At 42.8% G+C, this 21,873-nt stretch overlaps 1 protein-coding gene across 1 annotated transcript in view; it reads left to right on the top strand.

The window, feature by feature from the left end:
• Positions 1-21,873, top strand: part of rps6kc1 (ribosomal protein S6 kinase polypeptide 1) — a 53,549-nt gene that overhangs the window by 8,755 nt on the left and 22,921 nt on the right. The window contains exons 6-11 of the mRNA XM_066698040.1: positions 2,103-2,162; positions 3,802-4,188; positions 8,685-8,809; positions 10,266-10,358; positions 16,899-16,946; positions 18,169-18,301. Coding sequence (XP_066554137.1) covers positions 2,103-2,162; positions 3,802-4,188; positions 8,685-8,809; positions 10,266-10,358; positions 16,899-16,946; positions 18,169-18,301 — 846 coding nt within the window. The remainder of the gene's footprint in view (positions 1-2,102; positions 2,163-3,801; positions 4,189-8,684; positions 8,810-10,265; positions 10,359-16,898; positions 16,947-18,168; positions 18,302-21,873) is intronic.

Raw genomic sequence — 21,873 nt, 5'->3', positions numbered from 1 at the left:
CTGTAAATTATATGGCAAGATTAGGTGCAGTTAGTGGCCCTTGCCATTGTAATTGCTTCGGCACCGTTGTCGTGTCAGCCAGACTGGGAGTTTGATGTGAATAGTGAGATGAAAGGAATATAAAAAGGAGATCAGTAGATAAAAGAATGTGTACAATACCTACATGCTTTGCTTATTTATTACCGTGGTCTCAGTAGTATGTTTTTTTTTTTTTCTGCTGTATGATTTCCTCTGGACCCATTTTCTCTTTTTTGCGAAGGCCTTTGGGTTCCCTTCTCCCTTACCCAAAGTCCAGGTTGTTTTATGCCAGCACAAACATCCCGTAACCCTTTTTTAAAATAATCTGTCAGATGTGTGAGCATATTCCATCAAATATTAAGTCAGAACATCAAACCGTGAATGGGCAGCACGGGCCTTTGTCACGATGCTCCCGGGGAATGTTGTCCACAACAACAGCGACATCAATAACAACAGCAAATCCCCATACACACTGCTTTTTAATATCATTTGTGCACAATGCAAAAATAATTAAGTATGGGTTTGAAGCAGAAGCTCATAGATTCTGTTTCCAATCACTGGGGAGTTAGTGAGCCAGGAGAAAAGGCCGTTTAGCACACGGGCCTTGGTGTAAAAATGCAGAAGGGGTGTGTGTGTGTTTTTTGTTTGTTTGAGAGTTTGTTTGTTTTTTCTTTAGTTTTTGTTGTTTGTTCTTGGTCTTCAAAGCTTTTGCATAGACATTTTTCCAAATTTACTTTCCACGTTTTCACGGCAGAATCACGTATTCTGTGGATGGCAGTGATTCTCGTTTCATTTTTGTACATAGCACTATCTAATTATGCTTTCCTGTAGTATACAGACTAAATGTGTATTTCAGTCTTATATATCAATGATCGGATATCCTCCCTACATTTTTTTTTTTTTTTTGTCCTGTCTCTCCAATCCGACCCAATCCATGCCATGCCTCTTGGAGTCACAGGGTGTGTTTCAGCACACACAGTCTTGGAGTGCAGCTGAATGTTGCTTTCCTCACAGCTGTGGCCCTGCAGTGAGGCCGGTGTCACACTGCACTGGCTGTCAGTCTCCTGCGTGATTTGCTTCACACTAGAACATTGTTCTGAGCCGAAGTGGAATTCCCTGGTGCCTCCACTTGAGGGCAATATTGACAGAACCTTATCCAAATCCTCCTGAAATCCAGCAGAATCGGGATCTGAACTGTCTTTCACGTTGCCGAGCAGACTGAGCACATCTTTCTCGGAGGGAAAAGCACACAAAGCAAACACGCTACTGTGAGGAGCGCAGGAAGTCAGAGAGTACCCCCCCATGCCCCCAAATATCGTTTGCCCAATGCTCCATTTTATTAAATTAATGAATTATCCTCTTCCCCAACAAAAAATCCCTGTCTCGTTTGAGTAATTCGTTTTGAATCGTTAACAAAATTCAGCAGGGGGGAACGATGTCTGCAGTGTGATGATGTTCAGTGTTTATGATTCAGACACAGGGCATCAAAATCAGTTTCAAGTGATCAGGTACTTACATTGCTAAATAGGCTTAATTATAGCATCTCCAGCCCCCAACACAACTGGCTCTGCACCATGTAATCATATTAAAGAATTTTATTGTAAAATATTTTACAAGAATCTGTTCCCTTTTGGTTATCCCGCTGTTCTGCCGAAATTCAGCTTAATTAAATACTCGGCACAGTTTTGAGATGTTCCCTGATTACAGGTTTGTCTGCGTCTAGGTCTCAATATGTTGGGTGAAGCTCGCTATGCTAGAAAAGCAGTTTCCCTGTTCACAATAGGCAATCAAAATATTGACAGCAATTATCCGGAAGAGGCAAGCTCGTTTGATTCTATGATTATTTAAAAATAAATAAATGAAATAAACAATGCCCTCTTTCGTATTCAATGATGAGATTTCGTCTGTTGCACATGTGCTTGATATTCTATTAGAAGCCATATGGCATTCTCAGTGCTGTAGACACAATATGAATCTGTGTGGGTCTGGTTTAAATTATATTATTAGAACAGAGTTTTATTTATTTACTTTATTTATTTGCTTGTTAGTTTATTTAATGAATTGCTCCCCTTCCTTTTCTCCAGTTCACAGAGACCTAAGTAGCATTGATGACTCCACGTTCACCAGCCAGACTGAGTATGGTGGTAAGTACTATAATAATTCATTTCTTACAGTCCTGTGCTCTCCTCCTGCTGCTGTGCTTGTTTTATTAATATTTTTAGATTTATTATTGGTATTATTATTCCATACACTTAAACAACCTACTAGATACTGCCCTAGTACACAATGTATTTAAATTGTATATCAAGGTATGCTAGAGCTGATAAAGTAATTTGTAAAGGAGACCAGTAAACCAGCAGAGAAATGTTCCCTAATCTCAGGCCAACTGCAGATTTTTTTTCCTTTTCCTTTAACTGAGGTCTTCCAATGTGTTCTCACAACTTCCTTCCATAAATATCTCTGCACAAATATGACTGTCACCGCACGGTATCAGGGCAGCAGACTTCGACTGTTTTCCCATACCTGCGTAGTGCACTAAGTGCCTTTCATTTGTTGTTGACCTCCACCGATTTGCTGTAATGTGGTTAATTAATGAATTCGTTAATTGGGGCACGACCTGAATGTTTGTCTGCTTAACGGAAGACGAGACTGACGCGTGGCTGTTGACCTAAGGGATATGGCGTTGCGTGTCACTCCGTAACGTTCAGATCAATCTTACTTTACTCTTTCTGGAACACCAGAGTTTGGTATTCTGCCCCCCCATAATATATGATGTATTGTAACAATTGTAAATGGCCCTGGATAAGGGTGTAGTAAGAAATGTAGTAGTTATAATAATGATAATAATAATATATAAGGGCTGGAGAGGTTGTATCTGGGGGGTATGCAATGGACAATCCTGTCAAAGCAATGAGTGGTTCAGGGCAGGAGGGTCAGGCTGTGGGATTATAAGAAATATTGAACAGAATGAGCTTTATCTTAGCCCTGTTTTCTCAAGGTTAGATTAATTCCTAATACACCTGTCCTGGAGTGCTGGCCAATCCTTCCTGTAATCTTTTCATTCTCTGCTCCTGGCGGGAGGACACATGGAGACAGAGCAAGACAGCCAAGGAAGCGAATAAACGGACGGAATTAGATTAAATATCTTCTTTTCTCTTCAAATCGTTGGGACGTAGAAAAATTTGATTTTTTTGTTTCGTTTTTTTAAATTATATTTCTTTCCAGCCTGATTAGTTTGTAATCCTGTGGTTTAATCTGCAGCTCGTGGACATCTGTATTCATAATTGTGATTATACAGACGCACTGGTATAGGTTACTGCAGAGGGGGGCCTATATGGTAGTTGAATATAGATCTGTATTGCTTCTCTGTGCGTTATGTTTCGCTAGATTGAACCAGGTCTCCTACATTTCATTTAATTTGTTTAATGTGCAAATGGTACTAAATTATTTTTCACAGATGTGATAGAGATCCTGTCAAAACCACACACACCCACACTCACACACACACATCCATGCCCTCATACAGCCCTAGCTACCCACATAAAACTGATGTAATAAGGAATTGACCAACACATCAATGGGCTGATTCCAACACATCCCTATTAATCCAGTTTGGCCATTCTGCTCTGAGGGGTGAAAAGCTGAAGCTCAAAGAGTAAACAGCAGTCTTCTAAAGATAAAATGTCTGTCTGAAATGAACGCTTGTAGTGAAGCCTTCTTAAAGACTAATCTGAAGACCAGCAGCCGCGGTAACGGTGTGCGGTGCTCGTCTCGTCCCCTCAGGGCTCTCCAGCGACAGCGATCTGATCTCTCTGGTGGTGGACACCGACTCCCTCGCCGAGCTCGACGATGGAATGGCCTCTGCCGGGAACTCGCCGAGAAAGATGCCGGGGGGGGGGCTCAGCCCGTCTCCGGAGCCCTCCCCCAGGATGGACGGGACCAGGGAGGAGCCTGAGAGCAGCCGCAACGGAGTGGGGGGAGCAGGCGGCGGTGGCGCCAGGGGGGGGCTGTTTCCTGGGGGCCTGAAGCCCAGTGTGGGAAAGAAGGACTACCTGGAGCAGGCCGGGGAGCAGATCAAGATGGCCGTGCAGAAGGAGGTGGAGCAGGACTTCGAAGCCGCCTTCTCTCTGTACAGGACGGGGGTGGACCTGCTGCTGCAAGGAGTGCAAGGTAAGTCAACCCCCCCTTGACCTGGTTTCAAAGGCAGTGTGAATACAGCTGTATTTATTCATGTAATGTATTCTGCTGACACATCTGCATATATGACTGTATTTAATGTGTGTATGAAATAATCTACAGCATATCTGTTGAATATTCCACAGCAGTTTGCATTGAACAGGACCCAGCATGTTTACACACACCTAAAAGGAGAGTCAGTTAGTGTTCATCTTAATGACCAACTTCAGAGCCCCTAGCCCTGAGAGAACTGTAAAGATTCCAGTCAGTGGCCTTGAGACACGGCGGGAGCAAATGTTGGACTGCGAATACATTGACTTCTACAGCACAGTGTCGGTTAGGGCAGTATCTGGCCTGTAGCTTTGCATTCCCCGGGGTCTTATGATTGACAAAACAAGGGGTTTACTCAAAGTAAAATCCAGAGGAAGACCCCGAGCTTCGCTTCTTTCATTCTAACCAGGTTATTGATTGGTGATGTGACATTTTCACATGGCACATTAAGTCAGCTGACGTCTGTCACCTTGGCAGGAAAATGGCGGCCTCTGGGCACGGTCATATGGAGAATGTGTTGCAAAGCAAAGTTAGCAAAAGGAATTAATGACTGCTCCCCCAGAGGCAAGACTGTGAAAATCTCTGGTTAACATGCTTAATTATTTTTCACTGCAAACAAGCCGCGCAGTTATCGCAGATTGTGAGGTTTATTTGCACATTCATTTTAGAGTTTTTGGACCAGATTTGTAAAGGTTGCTCTTGCTTTTGTATTTGTTTGTGCCTAAAGGGAATGAAGACCTGTTATTGCAAACATGCGGCACAAACCGTAAAATACGAAAGGGTTCATCTTGGTATCATGCTACTTCCCTAAAAAATACTATTAATAATAATGATAATGATACAGATAATTATAACTGCAGACAGCTGCTCCTTTTTAGCGTGTGTCCATGTTTCCATGTTTCCATGTGTCCGTGTGTCTGTGTGTCCTCGGCTCACCTCCATTTGGCTTGGCTTCTGTAAATTGCCCTTTTCTCCTTTAACCTGCATTGTGCAGGAGGTCTGACAAGTGTGTACGTATCTGTTGTGATTAGAGGTTTTCTGATGATATAATTTAAAATGTAGAGGCCCTGATTTCAACATGACCCTCTCTGGCTCAGGAACATTGCTTTATTTTTCCCTCTTTCACTCTTTTGTTTTTGTGAACTGTTGGTTTCTCCATTAAATTATTTCAGTGAACAGTCTTTTTCAAATGTGTCTGATCGCCCCCAAATCAAAATGCTACTTTTTAGTTTTTTTCTCCAAAGAAACAAATACATAAAAGCTAAGGTGCGTTAGGGTAAAAAAACAAGTAAATGAATAATTCAATAAATATCTAAAGCAGCCCTTCAGACCAAAGAATGGTAATAACTACCAGAGAAGCGAATACAGAAGAAGGCCACTTTCGGATTCTGGATTTAACAAGCTCTTGCAACGGTAAATAATGTGTCTAAATACATACTTCTGAAATAACCACTTACATGTTACATGAAGCATCATCCAACAAATAATCATTTGCTTGGGGGAGAAAAAAAAAATTAAAAATGTGTTATAATTACAGTTGACGAAGCATCGACTCAATATAAAATGCATTAGTTTGGCTTGACACATTAATTACCTGTTTTTGCAGATGTTTTCCCGTATTGTTGTGCAAACAGTTTACGGAATAATTACAGGAAAGTGAGACGAAGTGGGAGGTTTCTTGCCGTTCTACTTTCATTCATGCAGATCAGTATGAGATGCAGCTGCAGCTAGTAGTAAATGGAAGGGAACAAGGGATAAACCGATCAAGGTTATCATTAAGACTGTTTTTTCTTTTTTTTGTTCTTTTGGTCCAGAGCAATATGTTTATTAGGGTTTCACATCTCATATTTTTTTGTTTTTTGTTATTTTGTTAAACACCAAGCGCTTAATAAGGCTTTTGCATTCAGGCTGCACAAAAAGCCATAATTGTGCAGATAAAGAAACGACACATTATACATTTCAAAGGAGAGTGAGGGGAAAATGAAGAGCGCCTGTTCTGCAGCTGCAATATTTTGGGGATTTAGTGGTTTTATTTTATCTTCAATTATTATTATTTTTATTATTAATAATAATACTATTGTTATTATGATGTAGAGAACAGATATTATATGGATATATGCTTCTATGTTTTGCAGCCTAGGCAAACACTTAATTGTCTCTGTATGGTCTCTACAGAGAAGGATGTGTCTGGTAACCTTTATCTTTGTCAGCTTTCCTCTTCACTTCAGAACTTTCGAAAAAGTCGAATGCCAGAAATGGGTGCGTAGCTGGGGGTTACAACATCTGTGGTCGATGTCGCAGAAGCACAGACTGTGGCAGAACGCAGACCAAGTGCCAGCCAATCCCCCCCGTCCCCTTCCACTGCCCTCGACCGCCTATGTCACCAGTGCTTTGCAGCTTCTCAGTACTTACAATAGAGACCCACGACACGCGCACCTTTTGTCTGAGTCTTGGTTGGCCTTTGGAGCAGCTGCCTTGTCACCTGTGGGCTTCTTTCCCCGAGGTGTTTTCACACTGTTCTGTATTTTGCTTCTCTGCACACAGCTGTTTGGTTGTATTCTGCATTTGCTTATAAACCTTCAGACAACTATTTGGTTTTGGAATAAAACCTAGTTAGGTGTCTTGTTTAGAGGTGAAAAAACATCCCTTAAATAGTAACTTTAGTAATTATTATATTTCGCAATTTAAAATGAAAACCTTTCCTTGCCATGCACAACCCTGGACTTGATGAGGATATTTCTGCTCTGATTTATTGTGTGACGTGTGTACTTTATACACTGTGAGGCTCGCTTCTCATCTCTTTCCATTGCAACTGGGCATGCGTTTCTCACTGCCAGCCTCGGCCTTCCTTTTGCATTGTTGTGAGCTCCTCAGGAAATGCAGTTCCATGATTTATCTCTCAAGTGCTCTGTAATCGTTCAGAACGCAGCCTTTCAATACTTCGCACCCGCCTGAGCCACTTCAAACCCCCAATCAGATTGGAGCAGACCTTTCAATGTAAATATCTTCTCTAAATGTGAAGGTTGAAAAGACCTGATTGTTTGACATCAAAAAGCATGTTTAATCATAATATCTGTTCATCGTTTTGCGGCTGTTGTTGTTGTGGTTTGTTGGTTTGTATTTTTCTCAGTATTAGCACAGACTGGTACTTGTTGGCAGGCAAGCAGTATGGAATTAAAGATTTCAAACTAAACACCCTGTCAGCCTTCACTGCATAAATGTCTCTTGCGCTGTGTTCACTGTAAGCTTCAATTCAGTCTAGAGCAGGCAGTTCCCTGAGCCCTACTGTTTGTTTGTTTGTTTGTGTATTTATTTAAGTCTCCAGTTACTTCTCTCCCCTTTTTGCCCCATTCTGGATTTGTCAGTTACTGAGTTGGGCTCATCACACCCTCCCCTTCGCTGCAGTTTATTCATGTGTGGATGTCTTCATTTCCATTCCTGAAACCCATGCAGTTCATGGTGGCTAATATGAGAGAATGATCCGGCAGATATATTTAGGATAATGCAAAAGCAGTAACAGGACAGACTTCGTGTCGCAGGGCTCCAGACCAGCTCTTCTGCAGGCCATAGGGGGGGGGACTTCTGCCGTAACTAGGACAAGGCTGAACACAGGAGGATTATAAATACAGTCTCTCAACACAATGGGTTATTTTCTGCCCAAGATGTAATCCACTGTTCACTTCTTTTACATTGCTCTTCCTCAGTTCCCCTTTTTCTTTCCGTCTCTCCGAGGGATCAGCCCCGGGCTCACAGTGGATTAATCCTTTTAAAGTCACAAGCTGCTTATTCAATAGACGATTTCAGGGTTACCCAGAATGCCATCAGGCTCCCCAATGCGAATGTGTGTTTTGTTGTTCTGTGTTCAACAATGTGTAAGTATAACGACAAGACAATTATCACAAGTTTTAAAGTGTGAAAATACCAAAAGAAGTTTGTTATTATGCAGTATACATTTTTCTTGTGCTGCATTTTATAAACTTTTTGTTTTAAAACTGCTGTCCATTTTGTAGACTGATAGGACACTCATGAAGGTCTGCCAGTGTACATTTGCACTTTTCTCAGGGCTATGTGAGTCTGGGTGGATGGTCTTCATCCTCTCTGTGCTCTAATTTGTTTCACTTTGCTTTCCTACACTTTACTGTAGTTTTACCACATATTACCATATTACAGTGCACACTAATACATAGCTTACTGTGAATACCTACATCTGCTGCTGTATTACAGCAATTATTACCATTATTACAGTATATAAGCCTTTAGAATACAGCTGGTTTTTACTGGAGCATTGTGGGTAGAGAGTCTATGCTCAAGGGTACAAGTGTCCCACCCTGGATTTGAACTCGATCCTCTGATGACGGGTCCAGAACCTTGGTGGCCAGTACTTTTTGCACCGAACCTTGCGTGATTGTGACTGACCCTGCCCCCCCGTCCTGTTCCAGGTGAGGCCAGCCCTAGCCGGCGCGAGGCTGTGAAGAAGAAGACTGCGGAGTACCTGATGCGCGCCGAGCTGATCTCCTCTCAGTACCTTGGGGCTACCGCGGAGGATGGCTCCACTCAGAGTATGGTGAGCAAGTGTTTGTATTTGAATTATAGATTTTTTTTTTTTTTATTAAGTAGAAATGTATTCTGGTGATATATTTTCATTTTGCGCTCTCTGTGGGTTTTCTTGTATGTTCCCCTTCAATTCTGGTTTAAAATTCCCAGATACACAAATAATATTTTTGCGGTTAGGTTGGGCCGTCGTGGTCTGGCAAAATGGCTTTCAAGGTCAGTGCCTTCACCTCACGTCCTTCCACATCAGTGATGTCAAACCCAGGAGGGCTTCACTGACATCTGGTGTTTGTCCCAACTGGAGTTACCACAATCATCTCAATATTTTATTGATTAGACCTTTACTTTTTTTTTTTTTTTACTTTTTTTTTTTACAGCTGCCTCTTTAATATTTTTTTTTTTAGTCAGAATACAGTGGCCACAACATAATTTCTGAGCCTATAGAGTTTTAATCTCATCCACTTCAACATGTAATTGGAACGATTCAGTAACTGAGAAATGAGTTTTGTCAATGGGGGGGTGGCTGAAATATAGACCTGGATCTTATGAGCTTGCTAGTGCCTTGCTAGTTTTCCACCTGCAACAGTCCAACAGGGAAAAGGTAATAATTGAGACCAATTAAGTTAATAATTATTCAATTAAGTAAATTAGTCCATTAGGTCTTTCAGAACTCAGGCTAGAACAATCACAAATGGAAGTATGGCGGCCCGCTGGCAGCAGGTCTCCAGCACACCGCTTTACATCCATTCCCATTTCACTGGTTAGAAACGGCTTCTATTGGCGGACAGATTAAACTGTCGTGGTGTCCTGAGCGCTCCTGTTCCATGGCTGAATGTGTGCAGCACAGTTACTGCCAGCTTTCACAAAGGCCTCGGCACATCCGTCGGGCAGGAATCCGTCTGCAGAAACGTGGCCCTAGTCAGGCCAGACTCCACCGAGTATCGGCACATTCCTGCTTCTCAGCAGCCTGCTAGGGCCTGCTGTGTTTAGCACATGGAGTTTATAACAGGATTCTCATCAGAAGGTATTTGCTGTGAAGGTACATCCTTCTCCTCAACTCCTTAACAGTGCTTTAACCATTTGCCAGAAGCTGGACCTACATGTGATAGACCTGGGTGCCACTGGCATGTGGTTATGACGCCTTTTTATTATACATAACGTGTGCATAGCTTAGCATTAGGATGTATTCCGCAGCTGCGTGCGTATACATACATACATACATACAAACCATATTAATGACCAAGATGAAGGCCAATACGTAACTTGCAACAAAAATAAACAACAAAAAAGAGCAAAAAATACAAACTGTGGGGGCGTGGGGGAAAAGATGCCCAGCCTTAACCTTTTTCATCTCTGCCTGGATTTGTGATAAATGCAGTGTTTTTCTTCAATCTGGCATTTGCTGCGGCAGGCTATCTTCCTTCAAGTGGCTGCCTGATTGATGTTTAATCTTTGATATCTTCCATTAGCCTCCAGGCCCGCTAAGTTCAAGGCCCTCTTGGAACCCGAGCAGCCCTGCGGAGGAGCTGAAGGTCTTCAGGGTCCTTGGGGTGATTGACAAGGTAATTCTTGAGCAGCTCTTGGAGGGTTCAGTCACAAATCAGCCCCACGCTGGCTGGCTGTCTTTGAAGTGGCGGATCTTTAGGATATGAAACAAAAGCGAAAAAAGGATTGAAATGCATCTGCTTGGCAGGGAGAGAGGGGAGGGGGATGCGTGAGGGAGGGCCAGGCCCGGGGGTGGGGGGCACCCCCACTGCAACAGAAGAAAGAGGCCTTTAATCTGAGCGCATCTTGTAAGGTCAAGCTAAGTTTGTGGGCTGAAAAGGTCAGGCCAAAGGTTATATTGATTTAACTTAAAATTATTATTGTTGTTGTTAATAATAATAATAATAATAATAATATTATTGTTATTATTACTTGGATTTATACAAATGTACATTGATATTTATTTGCCTTTCTGCAACATTTTGAATGCAGGCAGTGAGAGGAACATATTCCCGAAATCTTTTTTTTTTTTTTTTTCCTCTCCTTCCTGCATTTACATTTTTTATAAGGAACCATATTTCCCAGAAGCTGCTGTGGGTGTATGTGCATGAAAACAAAACTGTGTGTGTGGAGAGGTTAAACGTCGTATTTCTGATTTGCATGTTTGGCTTTTTGCTTTAGTTAAAGCTTTAGTTAGACCATTTGGTCCTCATATTCAGGACTTCCACGCCATGCGCTGCAAGCCCTCGATGCCTGTAATAAACTGACAGAAGTGATTTACTAATATTCACTATCAGTAGCAATATATACACCGATCAGCCATAACATTATGACCACCTGCCTAATATTGTGTAGGTCCCCCTTTTTCCGCCAAAACAGCCCTGACCCGTCGAGGCATGGACTCCACTAGACCTCTGAAGGTGTGCTGTGGTATCTGGCACCAAGACGTTAGCAGCAGATCCTTTAAGTCCTGTAAGTTGCGAGGTGGGGCCTCCATGGATCGGACTTGTTTGTCCAGCACATCCCACAGATGCTCGATTGGATTGAGATCTGGGGAATTTGGAGGCCAAGTCAACACCTTGAACTCGTGATTCATCAGACCAGGCCACCTTCGTCCATTGCTCCGTGGTCCAGTTCTGATGCTCACGTGCCCATTGTAGGCGCTTTCGGCAGTGGACAGGGGTCAGCATGGGCACCCTGACTGGTCTGCGGCTACGCAGCCCCATACGCAACAAAATGTGATGCACTGTGTGTTCTGACACCTTTCTATCAGAACCAGCATGAACTTTTTCAGCAATTTGAGCTACAGTAGCTCGTCTGTTGGATCGGACCACACGGTCCAGCCTTCGCTCCCCACGTGCATCAATGAGCCTTGGCCGCCCATGACCCTGTCGCCGGTTCACCGCTTTTCCTTCCTTGGACCACTTTTGACAGGTACTGACCACTGCAGACCGGGAACACCCCACAAGAGCTGCAGTTTTGGAGATGCTCTGACCCAGTCGTCTAGCCATCACAATGTGGCCCTTGTCAAAGTCGCTCAGATCCTTACGCTGCCCATTTTTCCTGCTTCTGACACATCAACTTTGAGGACAAAATGTTCACTTGCTGCCTAATATATCCCACCCACTGACAGGTGCCATGATAACAAGATTATCAGTGTTATTCACTTCACCTGTCAGTAGTCATAATGTTATGCCTGATTGGTGTATATATAATAAATTGTTGTTGGTTTGTTTGCTGTTGTCAGTGAATTCCACAAAGAAAGAAGAAATGGAAGAAATTTGACTTCTAAAACAACTACAACAAAATGTAAACCTGATTTGACTTGTTGAAACATGGAATCATAAACGATACAGCAGTATTCTGTGCTGACCAGAATCCAGTTTAGTCTCTGATTGTGCTGCTTCTGGAGTGGAAGCATTTCCTTCTGCTTGCTGTTCTTCTTGGTAAAAGTAAGAAAACCACACTGATGCCTAAAAGCATCCCTTAGCCTAGAAAAGTGTTTGCAAATGGTTAAGTGGTGGTGGGACACACACACACTAAAAAAACAAGCAGATTACGATGCATTCTCCTGATCTGCACTTAATTCATGTGTATCCCTGAGCGAATATCACCGTTAACCCTTCAGACTTGGAGCGTTTCAGCATTCTGCCGGGCATTCAAGGAGAAATCCGCCACCTTGAAATCTCCATCTGTCTCCAGGGACCAGCTCCAAGTATCAGCTTCCCCAACACGAGAAACGCACAGATCGAGAGGGATGTGCCCCAGCACCCTCGGACTACATGGCAGCCGTTCACAGCAATATGCCCAGCCACCCTTTAACCCCCAGTCGGGGCTGCTCCTGAGTCCTGGGGAGCAGAGAGTTATGGGTCCTTTACGTTTTTGATCAAGTCTTGTTCTTCTTAGGAGTCACGTGAATGTTCTGATGATGTGTTTGTTGGCCGCTGAGTACATTATTGGCTGAGACGAGCAGTAGCCTGTTTTCCTCCCACCTTTCAGCCGTCCAGGTCCCACGTATGGATATGAAAGCAGTACAGGCCTGTCATTAAAAAGCAGAGAAGACCTACTGTTTCTCTAGATCTCGATTCATACACACTCATTTATTTTGCTTCAGTTTATTTGTTTCTCTTTTTTTCCCCCATTTCTCTATTATTAATATGGTGTTGATTATTTTATTGCTTAGCCTTTTCTGTGTTTATTTGTTTCTGTTTTATAAACATAGATTTTGTAGGTGGTTTATTTATTTTTTTAAATAAAATGTTGAGCATTGAAACTAAAACAATCAAACAAATAGAAAAACAAATGTCTAGACAATTTTCCACCATAAACCTAAAGCCGCTGGTCTTGGAGATTCTATCTAGTGGTGCATCGAATTGTTTGCAATTAAAAAAAGGTGTGCGCTACTCTGCTGTCTTGACGTCAAATGTGGAAGACGCACAGAGACGCACACAGACCCTACTCCTGCCACACACCCGTTCACTACACACTACACTGCATCCTCACTCATCTCCTCTGCCGTCGACCGTGCTGCTCCCCTCTCTCAAGCTGGTAGCTGGTGTTCTCTGGTGACCTTGGTGCCGGTGGTTGCCGGTTTGTGCCTGTGTCTCTGTGCATGTGTCTGTGTGTGAGGGGGAACAGTCTGAAGGGTCATTAGGTTTTTTTCTCTTTCTGGTGGCTGGCTGGTCCCTGCCCCTGGGCCTGCCGTTTACCTTCTGCTGGCTTCGGCGGGACTCCCTGCTCCAGTCTGTTCACTCGGAGCCTTTGATGCATATGTTCTGAAGGTGGTGGCTGTGGCTCCGGACCTCACGGCAGATGGGCAGCCTTCGGGCCTGCGCTGGCCACACTGGTGTTCATTTTCTAGTCAACTCTTCACGTTTGATGAAGACTCAGCAGTGCAGAAGAGCATCTCCTGCTTGGGGAAAGAGGACCGCAGATTAAATTAACCAGTGCTTTCCTGGATTTTTACTCACACACAAACCAACCACCCCCTCTCTTCTTCTCGAGGGTCCCTTGGGATTTCAGGCTTTGGCAAATACGAAGGCCTCCAGGCCAGACTTAATCCGCTTTGGATTGTTCTTGATATTATTATTATTATTATTATTATTATTATTATTATTACTATTTTTGTTTTTGATGTTGTAGAAATACACGCATTTATCATATAGATAGATCTGGGTGTGTCTATATGTGCCTTTGAATATGGGAAGAAGAGAGAGAGATGGTTTTCTACCTGCTTCTTATCTTCCATTTTTTTAATGATTTCTTTCTTTCTTTGCTTATTTTGAATGCGAAGGTCAGATCGGTTATTGAATCAGCTGGTTTATCTATACAGGAAGGAATGTGGGGAAAGGCAAAGTTAAGGTAAACTTTCTGAAGATTTCCATGTTGGCCCTGTTATAGCTATTGAGAAAAGTACCTTTTTATCTGGCCTTGAAAGCCTTTCTCCTGCAATGGAAACTAGGAGCATTTACAACTTCAGGGCCATTGATCTCTTCACCGTTTTGTCATCAACTATGGCAACACAGGACAAATCACTTCAAAATACTGATCCTCGCATTAGCGTCCTGTGCCAGGTTTGGAAAGGACAGTAACAACAACAGGACCTTTAATGGATCAGTACTTGGTCTTTTGGTATCTTGCTCCGTTTATGTTCTTCTTAAATGCCTGTTATTTTCTTTTACATTTTTTTAATTGTGGCTTTTCAAACTTTAGCTTTTCTTCTAAAGCTGTGTAACTGAATAGACTTCATGTTGGCATGTCCACCCAGCATTTTGCGGTCAAAATGTCTGCTTCTTCGCTAAGACAAGGAAACAGGCCCTGAGTAGGGGGGCGCTTTTAGTTCATGTATTCATGTATTTATTTTACTGGGTGCTCGGTTCTGCCAGCAAGGCACAGTGAAATAACACCGTTACAAAGTAGAGTTTTCATAGCAGGAGGGAGAAGGGAGGACAAATGCAGTGTGCAGTGCTTTCTGCCTGTTTGCCCTTGAGAAGAGCTGAGGAGGGGGTGGCAGTTGAATGAAGGAAGGGCTTGGTGCCTTCAGGGCTGGTGTCTCCTTCATGCTTTTGAAAATGGGAAGGAAGAAGTGTCTCCTCTCGCTCTCTCCCTCTCGCTCTCTCTCTCTTTGCCTCTCCCTCCCTCCCTCTACCCTCTCTCTCTCCCTCCCTCCCTCCCTCCCTCCCTCTCTCTCACCCAGGTAATTACAGACATTCTCCCACTTCCAGAGGGCCAGATGTGTGGATTGTATTAACTATGATATCAAATGACTTGGCAGCGAAAGGCAGACATGTTCTTCTTGAAGTTGCTCCTTACTGGCTCGCAAGAGAGAGGGAGGAGAGAGAGAGGGAGAGGGAGAGAGAAATAACTAAATGGGATTGTCAAACAGATGGAAAGCTTTCACAGGCCTGATGTTTGTGTTCTAATTATATTAGTGTGGGCCCTGCTTGGCTCACCGGTGAATGTTTATCCAGGGGCCGATTTATAATCATTTAGGCAACACCTGTTTGGGAAAAAACGGGGGTCAGCGGGTCAGGTTAGAAAAAAAAGAAAGTCACATATGTTCTGCTCTACAGTGCCTCTCTGTGACGGACTACTCCTCCAGGGGGAAACGCGAGCGGCTCTGTAAGGCTTGTGTGGAGGACTGTAGCAACCTCAGCGCTGCTGGTTTGTATCCCTGTATCAGGAAAGCTTGAAGAGATTTAGCGGGCTGTGCCGTAACTGGAAACTCCCAACTCGCCGGGGCGCAATTGATATGCGTTATTTGAAGAAGAGGAAATTATAACTTGGTTAAGAAGACTGCTGTTCAAAACCAATGAGAATGTCATTTTCATATTTATTTATTTTGAGCTCTCGTTTTGAAAAAATGTAAATTCCTCTGCAGTCAGTTGGCGTCACAGTCTTCCGTGCTTCCTCTTTCTCTTTGCTTGACGGCAACTTATATGGTCAGCAGCTTAGTGTAATAATTCCTTTATAGAGTTTATTCCTTCCTTCTCCATTTCCTTTTCAGCTTAGGAGCTAGTTCTGGTGTAGGGAGAATTCATGTGACTCTTAAATGTTGTCCTCCCAGCAGCATCCGCAACCATTGTAAAATCCCAGCACGTATTTGATCATGATGAGGATAGTTGTTAATGGGATCCACTAACAGTGAGCACTTTTGTTGTGCTTACCATTTACCAGCAAAAGGAAATCAGGTTGTAAACGAACGTGTTACTGGGGTGTTCAAAATATCCCTCATGAATACAGCTGCATCAAAATAATTGCAGTTCACAGCTGATAAAAAACGAAATCCCTCACTTTAACATGTTTATTACCTGGTAGTTAACAGTTAATACACACCGCCATGAACAAGAGGGGTCTTCATCCTTCCTTCCTTCCTCCTCACTGTGGATACTCCCCGCTCTGGAAAGGTCAGGCTCTGGACGTGTCTGTGTGAGTCCGTGCTGCCACGCTGCCCGTGGAGTTCACCACGCAGGGAGGGACTGCTCTGGTGCTACAGAAGCTGACATTGACAGAGAAAGATGCCGTTTGCTTTGGCTGGTCTGATCTCAGTTCAAGCAGTGGGAAAGGAGCTGAGAGATGGCAGGCAGGGAGGCAGGGAGGCAGGTCCCCTCCTGCTTTAAAGTAACTGACCCACAGGTAACAAGGCTACCAGGTAGAATATTAACTAAACACTTGGAAGGCCTGGACAAGATTTTTTAAATTCACAAATGCAGTTATTATTTTTAATTTGTATTATTTTCTTTCCTTAAATGGCATCATGTGCCCTCCTTTCTGTCCCTTTTAAGACCATGAACAAAAGAGTCAGTGACCCCATTCAGCCCACTTGTCCGTCCCCGTTTTGGAAAAGTATGCTGTTAATCGTTTTACGATGTTCTTATTTGCCATGTGAGATGAGAGAACTCCACAAGAAGCTTACATTATTGATAAAGGAAGTGTTGATTTGAGTCTGGCAGGGTTCAGATCTATTGATTATTCCTTACTATTGTTCACTGACTAATGATTTGCAGGTCTGGGCATTATTAGTAATTCAAGGTTGTTTTTTGTTGTCCCCTGTCTTACAGCGGTGCTCATAGTGCTTGGCCATGTATTTCTCATGTCCCTCCTTTCCTTGTCTACAGGTGCTGCTGGTACAGGATAAAAGTACTCGAGAGACGTACGTTTTGAAAGTAAGCTTCAGGAAATTTTATATTATTATTATCATTGTTGTTATTTATGATATGAATACCATAAGGTAGTGGTTCTTACTCATTGGTGGGGATCTCTAAAAACCATAGCTAATGTTACAACACATTCTGATAATAATTGGCTAATGACAGTTCTTCAGTGCTTTTCTTATTTTTTCATTTTGTCTGGCACGGTTCCTTTTAAAAACATTTTGGAAAAATTTGCAGCCATACCTAAGCCTAGACCTTTGTTTGCAAACTGCCTCTGATTAGAATCCATATGGAGAGAAACTGCTTCCATCTTCCTCCATTTGCTTCTTGACATCCCAAGAAGAAGCGCCAGAATTTTCCTTTCATTGTTGATGTTGTTGTTTTCTTTCTCCTCCATTGCAAAATTGGGTTTAACAAAGAGAAATGGCATGCCTGCCATTGGAGCTCATTTCGCTGAGGAGCCGGTTCCCAGAGTCCCCGCAGAGACATGTGCGAATGAGATCAGGGCAGGGAAAAGAAATAGAATACGTAAACAGGGCTTAGAAGTTTTGCCTATATAAAATCAGACAGCAGTTGGTCAGCAGCAGGAAGACCAATGAAGGAAAATCTCCTTTTCCTTTTTGTTTACAGTGTGTGAATGTCGAGTACCACGTAGAAGAGCCAACAGACTTCTTTTTATCAGGGATTGTAAACAATTCAGAACACGAGTGCGGCCTTCCTTCTGTGCCTGAAAAACATACAGGTTATGTTGGGAGCAAAATAAACAGTACAGGGGAGGAAACAACAGCAGCAACAACAGAATTTTTTTATTTATTTTTTTAGTTAAAATGATGCATACAGTGACCTTTAGTGGCCTTGGATCTTCCTTTTCCTTATACTTTTCTTTTTTTTTTTTTTTTTTTTTTTTTTTACGATTTAACAAGGTCTTTGTGCGTAAAGGTCGCAGGGAAATAACAGCAAGTGCCATCCTGATGACTTAGTTTGAGAAATACTCTAATAAAAACATTGACCCATGTAATTGATTTTAATGGCAGCTTTGTGCCATCTTCTGCATGCTGGATACCCGCCAGATGCCATCAGCACAGCCTCAGGGGACGCGGGGCATGGAGCAGCAGATGAGTGGTTTCTCTGAAGTCGAGAGTAACAAGAATAGATTAGTTTGGTTGATAAACACGGAGCGCAGCATGCTCCAAAGGCAACTGAGGGTACAACTGACCTTTTTGTTCTCTGTCAGGGTCTCAGGAAAAGTAGCGAGTGCGGCAGGAACAAAAAGACCATCATCCCCCGCTGTGTGCCCAACATGGTTCGTCTGCACAAGTACATCATCTCGGAGGACTCCATTTTCCTGGTGCTGCAGCTTGCTGAAGGTCTGTTGGTTTGTTTTAAAGGTGTGTGTGTGTGTGTGTGTGTGTGTGTGTGTGTGTGTTTATACGTTTGTTTTTCAGATGCCTCTCGTTCTGTGTGTGTGCAAGATTCTGTAGTCCAGTGGGGTTATTAGTTACACCTCTATTACATATTGGATGAGGTGGGGGGTAAGGTAAGGCTTGCTTTTATTAACTATCTTTCTCTCACGACGCGGCCGGGGTTTTTCTCGACAGCTTTTAGCCAAAGGACACTGCAGCCGGCCCTGATGGGGGCTTTTGTTTTTAAGTGGCTCATACTGTTGTTTTTATTGTATTTATGTTGTGTCTCTTCTCTCCATTCACACTTGAATAAAGCACCCACTCCCACACACGGTACAGTTCACACACACGCGGCACAGTGGAAGTGCGTTTAACCAAATAAACAAACAAAAACCACAAGAAGGACCCATAGGAGCCATGAAGAAAATGCCTCAGAAACGCAGGGTGCCTGTGGAGTACCTTGCTTCTGATAAAGAAGCAACGCAGGAGCAGATGACAGTGCTCAAGTCTTTGAAGTCCTGAGGGAAAGAGAAGAATCCTTCCAGACATGATCCGATTTCAACTGCCTTTTTTATTTGTGTGTCTAGGCCATTTAATATGTGCTTTTACTTTACAGAGTATCGGCTTGTAGTTGGGAGACTGACTACATTGATTTGAGACTTGCCTAACCAACCTCTAGCCTCAATACTCTTGACTTATAGAGGACACAAGCTGTGACTATGACTGGCACTTGAAGAAGGATGTGCCCACATGAGTTTTGACATTTCGTGGTCAGCCAGTCAGTAGCTTAAGATTTGTTCAGGTTGCATCCCAAGAAAAGAGCACCTCCCAAAGTCCCTGCTCAATCTCATGAGTCTCTCCAAAACCAAAGGCGCAACCATTCTTGCAAGCGTCGCATGAGGGGGCAGACCAAACCTCCATGAGTCTGATTTTTACATGCACAGCAACAAAAGGGTGCAGACGTGTTGAAACGCCCCTTTGGCTCCTTTCCCTCATGAAGTCACGCCACTCTGTCTGAACTTCAGTATTAATACTGGCAAATTCTAAGACTGCTAATTTTATTGCTGCGTTTTATTCGACACACATGCAGTGAATGTCTTACAGATGTAACTGCTGGCCTTCTCTCTCTGTCCGTCTCGGTCTCGCCATTATCTGAGTGGTATGTTTATCTACCTCTCCATGTTTCTGTCCGCCTGACCACGTTTGTTTGATCTTTCATGTGTTCATTGCTCAGCCTTCCTTAATGACTGCATTCCAATCTGAGAGAATAAGAACACAAACAAACCACAAAACATATATTATGTGTTGTTGTTTTTGTTGTTGATGTTTTTTAAGCTTGAAAGTACACTCCAGTATTTTATTTCACCTCAACTGCTGATCGCCAGATGCATGTGTACACAGTGGTGAGAGATAAATAAGTGTAAATCTGATGTTCAAATTACAAATGAATGCATTCGTGTCGCGTTGGAAATTAACGGATGGCCTCTTTATGAAACCTTCCAGTACCCCCCCCACCCTTCACCCCCCATCCACCCCTTACTCTCGAGGCCCGGGATTAAGGTTGCGGTGTGCGCAAGCAGAACAATACCCTCAGCTCTGAAAATGTGCTTAATTGTTTTAATTTACTGCATCAACAGCACAGAGGCAATAGGGGGGAAAACCACGGCCACACTCTGTGACAGAAGGGGGTTCTTGTTTGTGAGAGTGCCGTGTGCATTTTCCTTATTCCAGCCTATTGGCTCAGCATTATCGGCCTTCACTTGGCCAGATGTTGCGTGGGAAAGAGTGCTGTGTCACAGGTCATTGTTTCCTGCAGCAGGTGATGCCGCTGGTCATTATTAGCAGCGGCACATGGGGTTCCAATTATCTGCCCCGGTGAGCGGGTGTGCTTTTCGGCGGCCTAATTAGATCGCAGGTATGTGCTGAAAAGATTTCTTGCAAGAATACCTACACCGAGATGCTCAGTGAGTCATCTGGAAGATGAGATCAAGGGGCGGCTAAGTGAAACGGCAATGTGATGGCTTTTTCCCCCTCTCCGCACTCGGTTGGTGTGGGGCCTAGCCTGCCTGCCTGCCTGCCTGCCTGCCTGCCTGCCAGCCATCATTCACTGTATTAGCGTCAAGGGCACTGCACCGTGATGAACTTCAAAGTTTTACCGTCATCTTTGCACCGCCTTTAAGAAATAAACCCCGGACAGCTGTGTAGATCTCCATTTGTACCATAGCAGGTGAAATAATGTGCACACTCAAGGCCTAAAAGTGGCTACCATGTTTAGTTCCTGCATTGGAAACCGTCCCTCTTATCACCAGACTAGGAATACATGTAATTTTCTCAGTTGAAATATGTAATTGACCTGTTTTTACAAAAAGCGGGAGCAATCCGGAGCAAGTCTAATTTAAAAAGTAAATTAATACATTTAAATGGCAAACGATGAGGAAGGAAGTGAACTGGGGCAACATTCTGGGTGCAGTTTCCCTAAAGAAGTCAAGTCTCACACATGTCTTCATTTGACAGACGTTTAAGATCAAGTCAATATTATCTTGTATCTAGAACAGCACAGAACAGAGCAGAATCATTCCAACAAGATCTGTTTGAGATTCAGATCAAACACAAGGATCCTGTCTAGGTTGCTCATGTCAAGTGAGTGTTTTTGTTTTTATATATACATGTGTCTGTATATATATATATATATATAATTAGTGCTCGTCCTACCAGAGTGCCCCAGAGAACTGCACAGAATTATACCTAAGACACACACACAATAATTAACAATAGAGCAATGATTAATTAAAACTCAAAGCTTTTGTATTCTATTTATTATGAAGGAGGTACATCAGTAAATGTATTTATTTTTAAATAAGAAGACAGTAGATGACACCCAGTTGCAAACAAGCTGCAGTGTTTGTGTACGAGTTGTATAACGATGAGTCACGTGGGCATCGGTGAGGAGAGACAAAGCCTGGCCAGCAGAAGGTTTTTCAAAGAGCTTCTTCAAGTGAGCTGCTGACCTTTGAAGATCAGACTCTAATGTATTTCCCTCTGCTTGACAGGGAGTCAAAAAGCTGTGAAGAGTTGTGTAAAGTGGTTTTGAACAGAATAGGGAATAATGAAGAATCCTGCACAGATCTAGACACGTGTCTGTGTCTGTGCGTGTGTGTGTATATATATATATATATATATATATATATATATATATATATATATATATATATATATATATATATATAAACATTTAATTTATTGATATATATCAACTAATTAAAGTATTTTTGTAAATTGATCACTTTAATTCTAGGGGACAATGTAATGGACTAAATATCTCAAAGAACCCTGAGCTGAACACCAAAGTAATCAAAGAAAAATGTCTCCTTATTAATTTGCTCCGTTACATACCTGTTGCAATTCCAGCTTCTCTTCAGAGTGATTTCACAGCACAGCCGAGGCATGACAATAACGTATAGTACACAAGCCCTATTTTGCTAAATTGCATTAAGTATAATTTGCACATGCCTGCATAAGTATTTAAGGTTTGGGAT

This window comes from Amia ocellicauda, chromosome 1 (genome assembly GCF_036373705.1).
Source record: "Amia ocellicauda isolate fAmiCal2 chromosome 1, fAmiCal2.hap1, whole genome shotgun sequence".
NCBI classification, from domain to species: domain Eukaryota; kingdom Metazoa; phylum Chordata; class Actinopteri; order Amiiformes; family Amiidae; genus Amia; species Amia ocellicauda.
The sequence above is the reverse complement of the archived record's forward strand: the minus strand, read 5'-3'. Positions and strand labels throughout refer to the sequence as shown.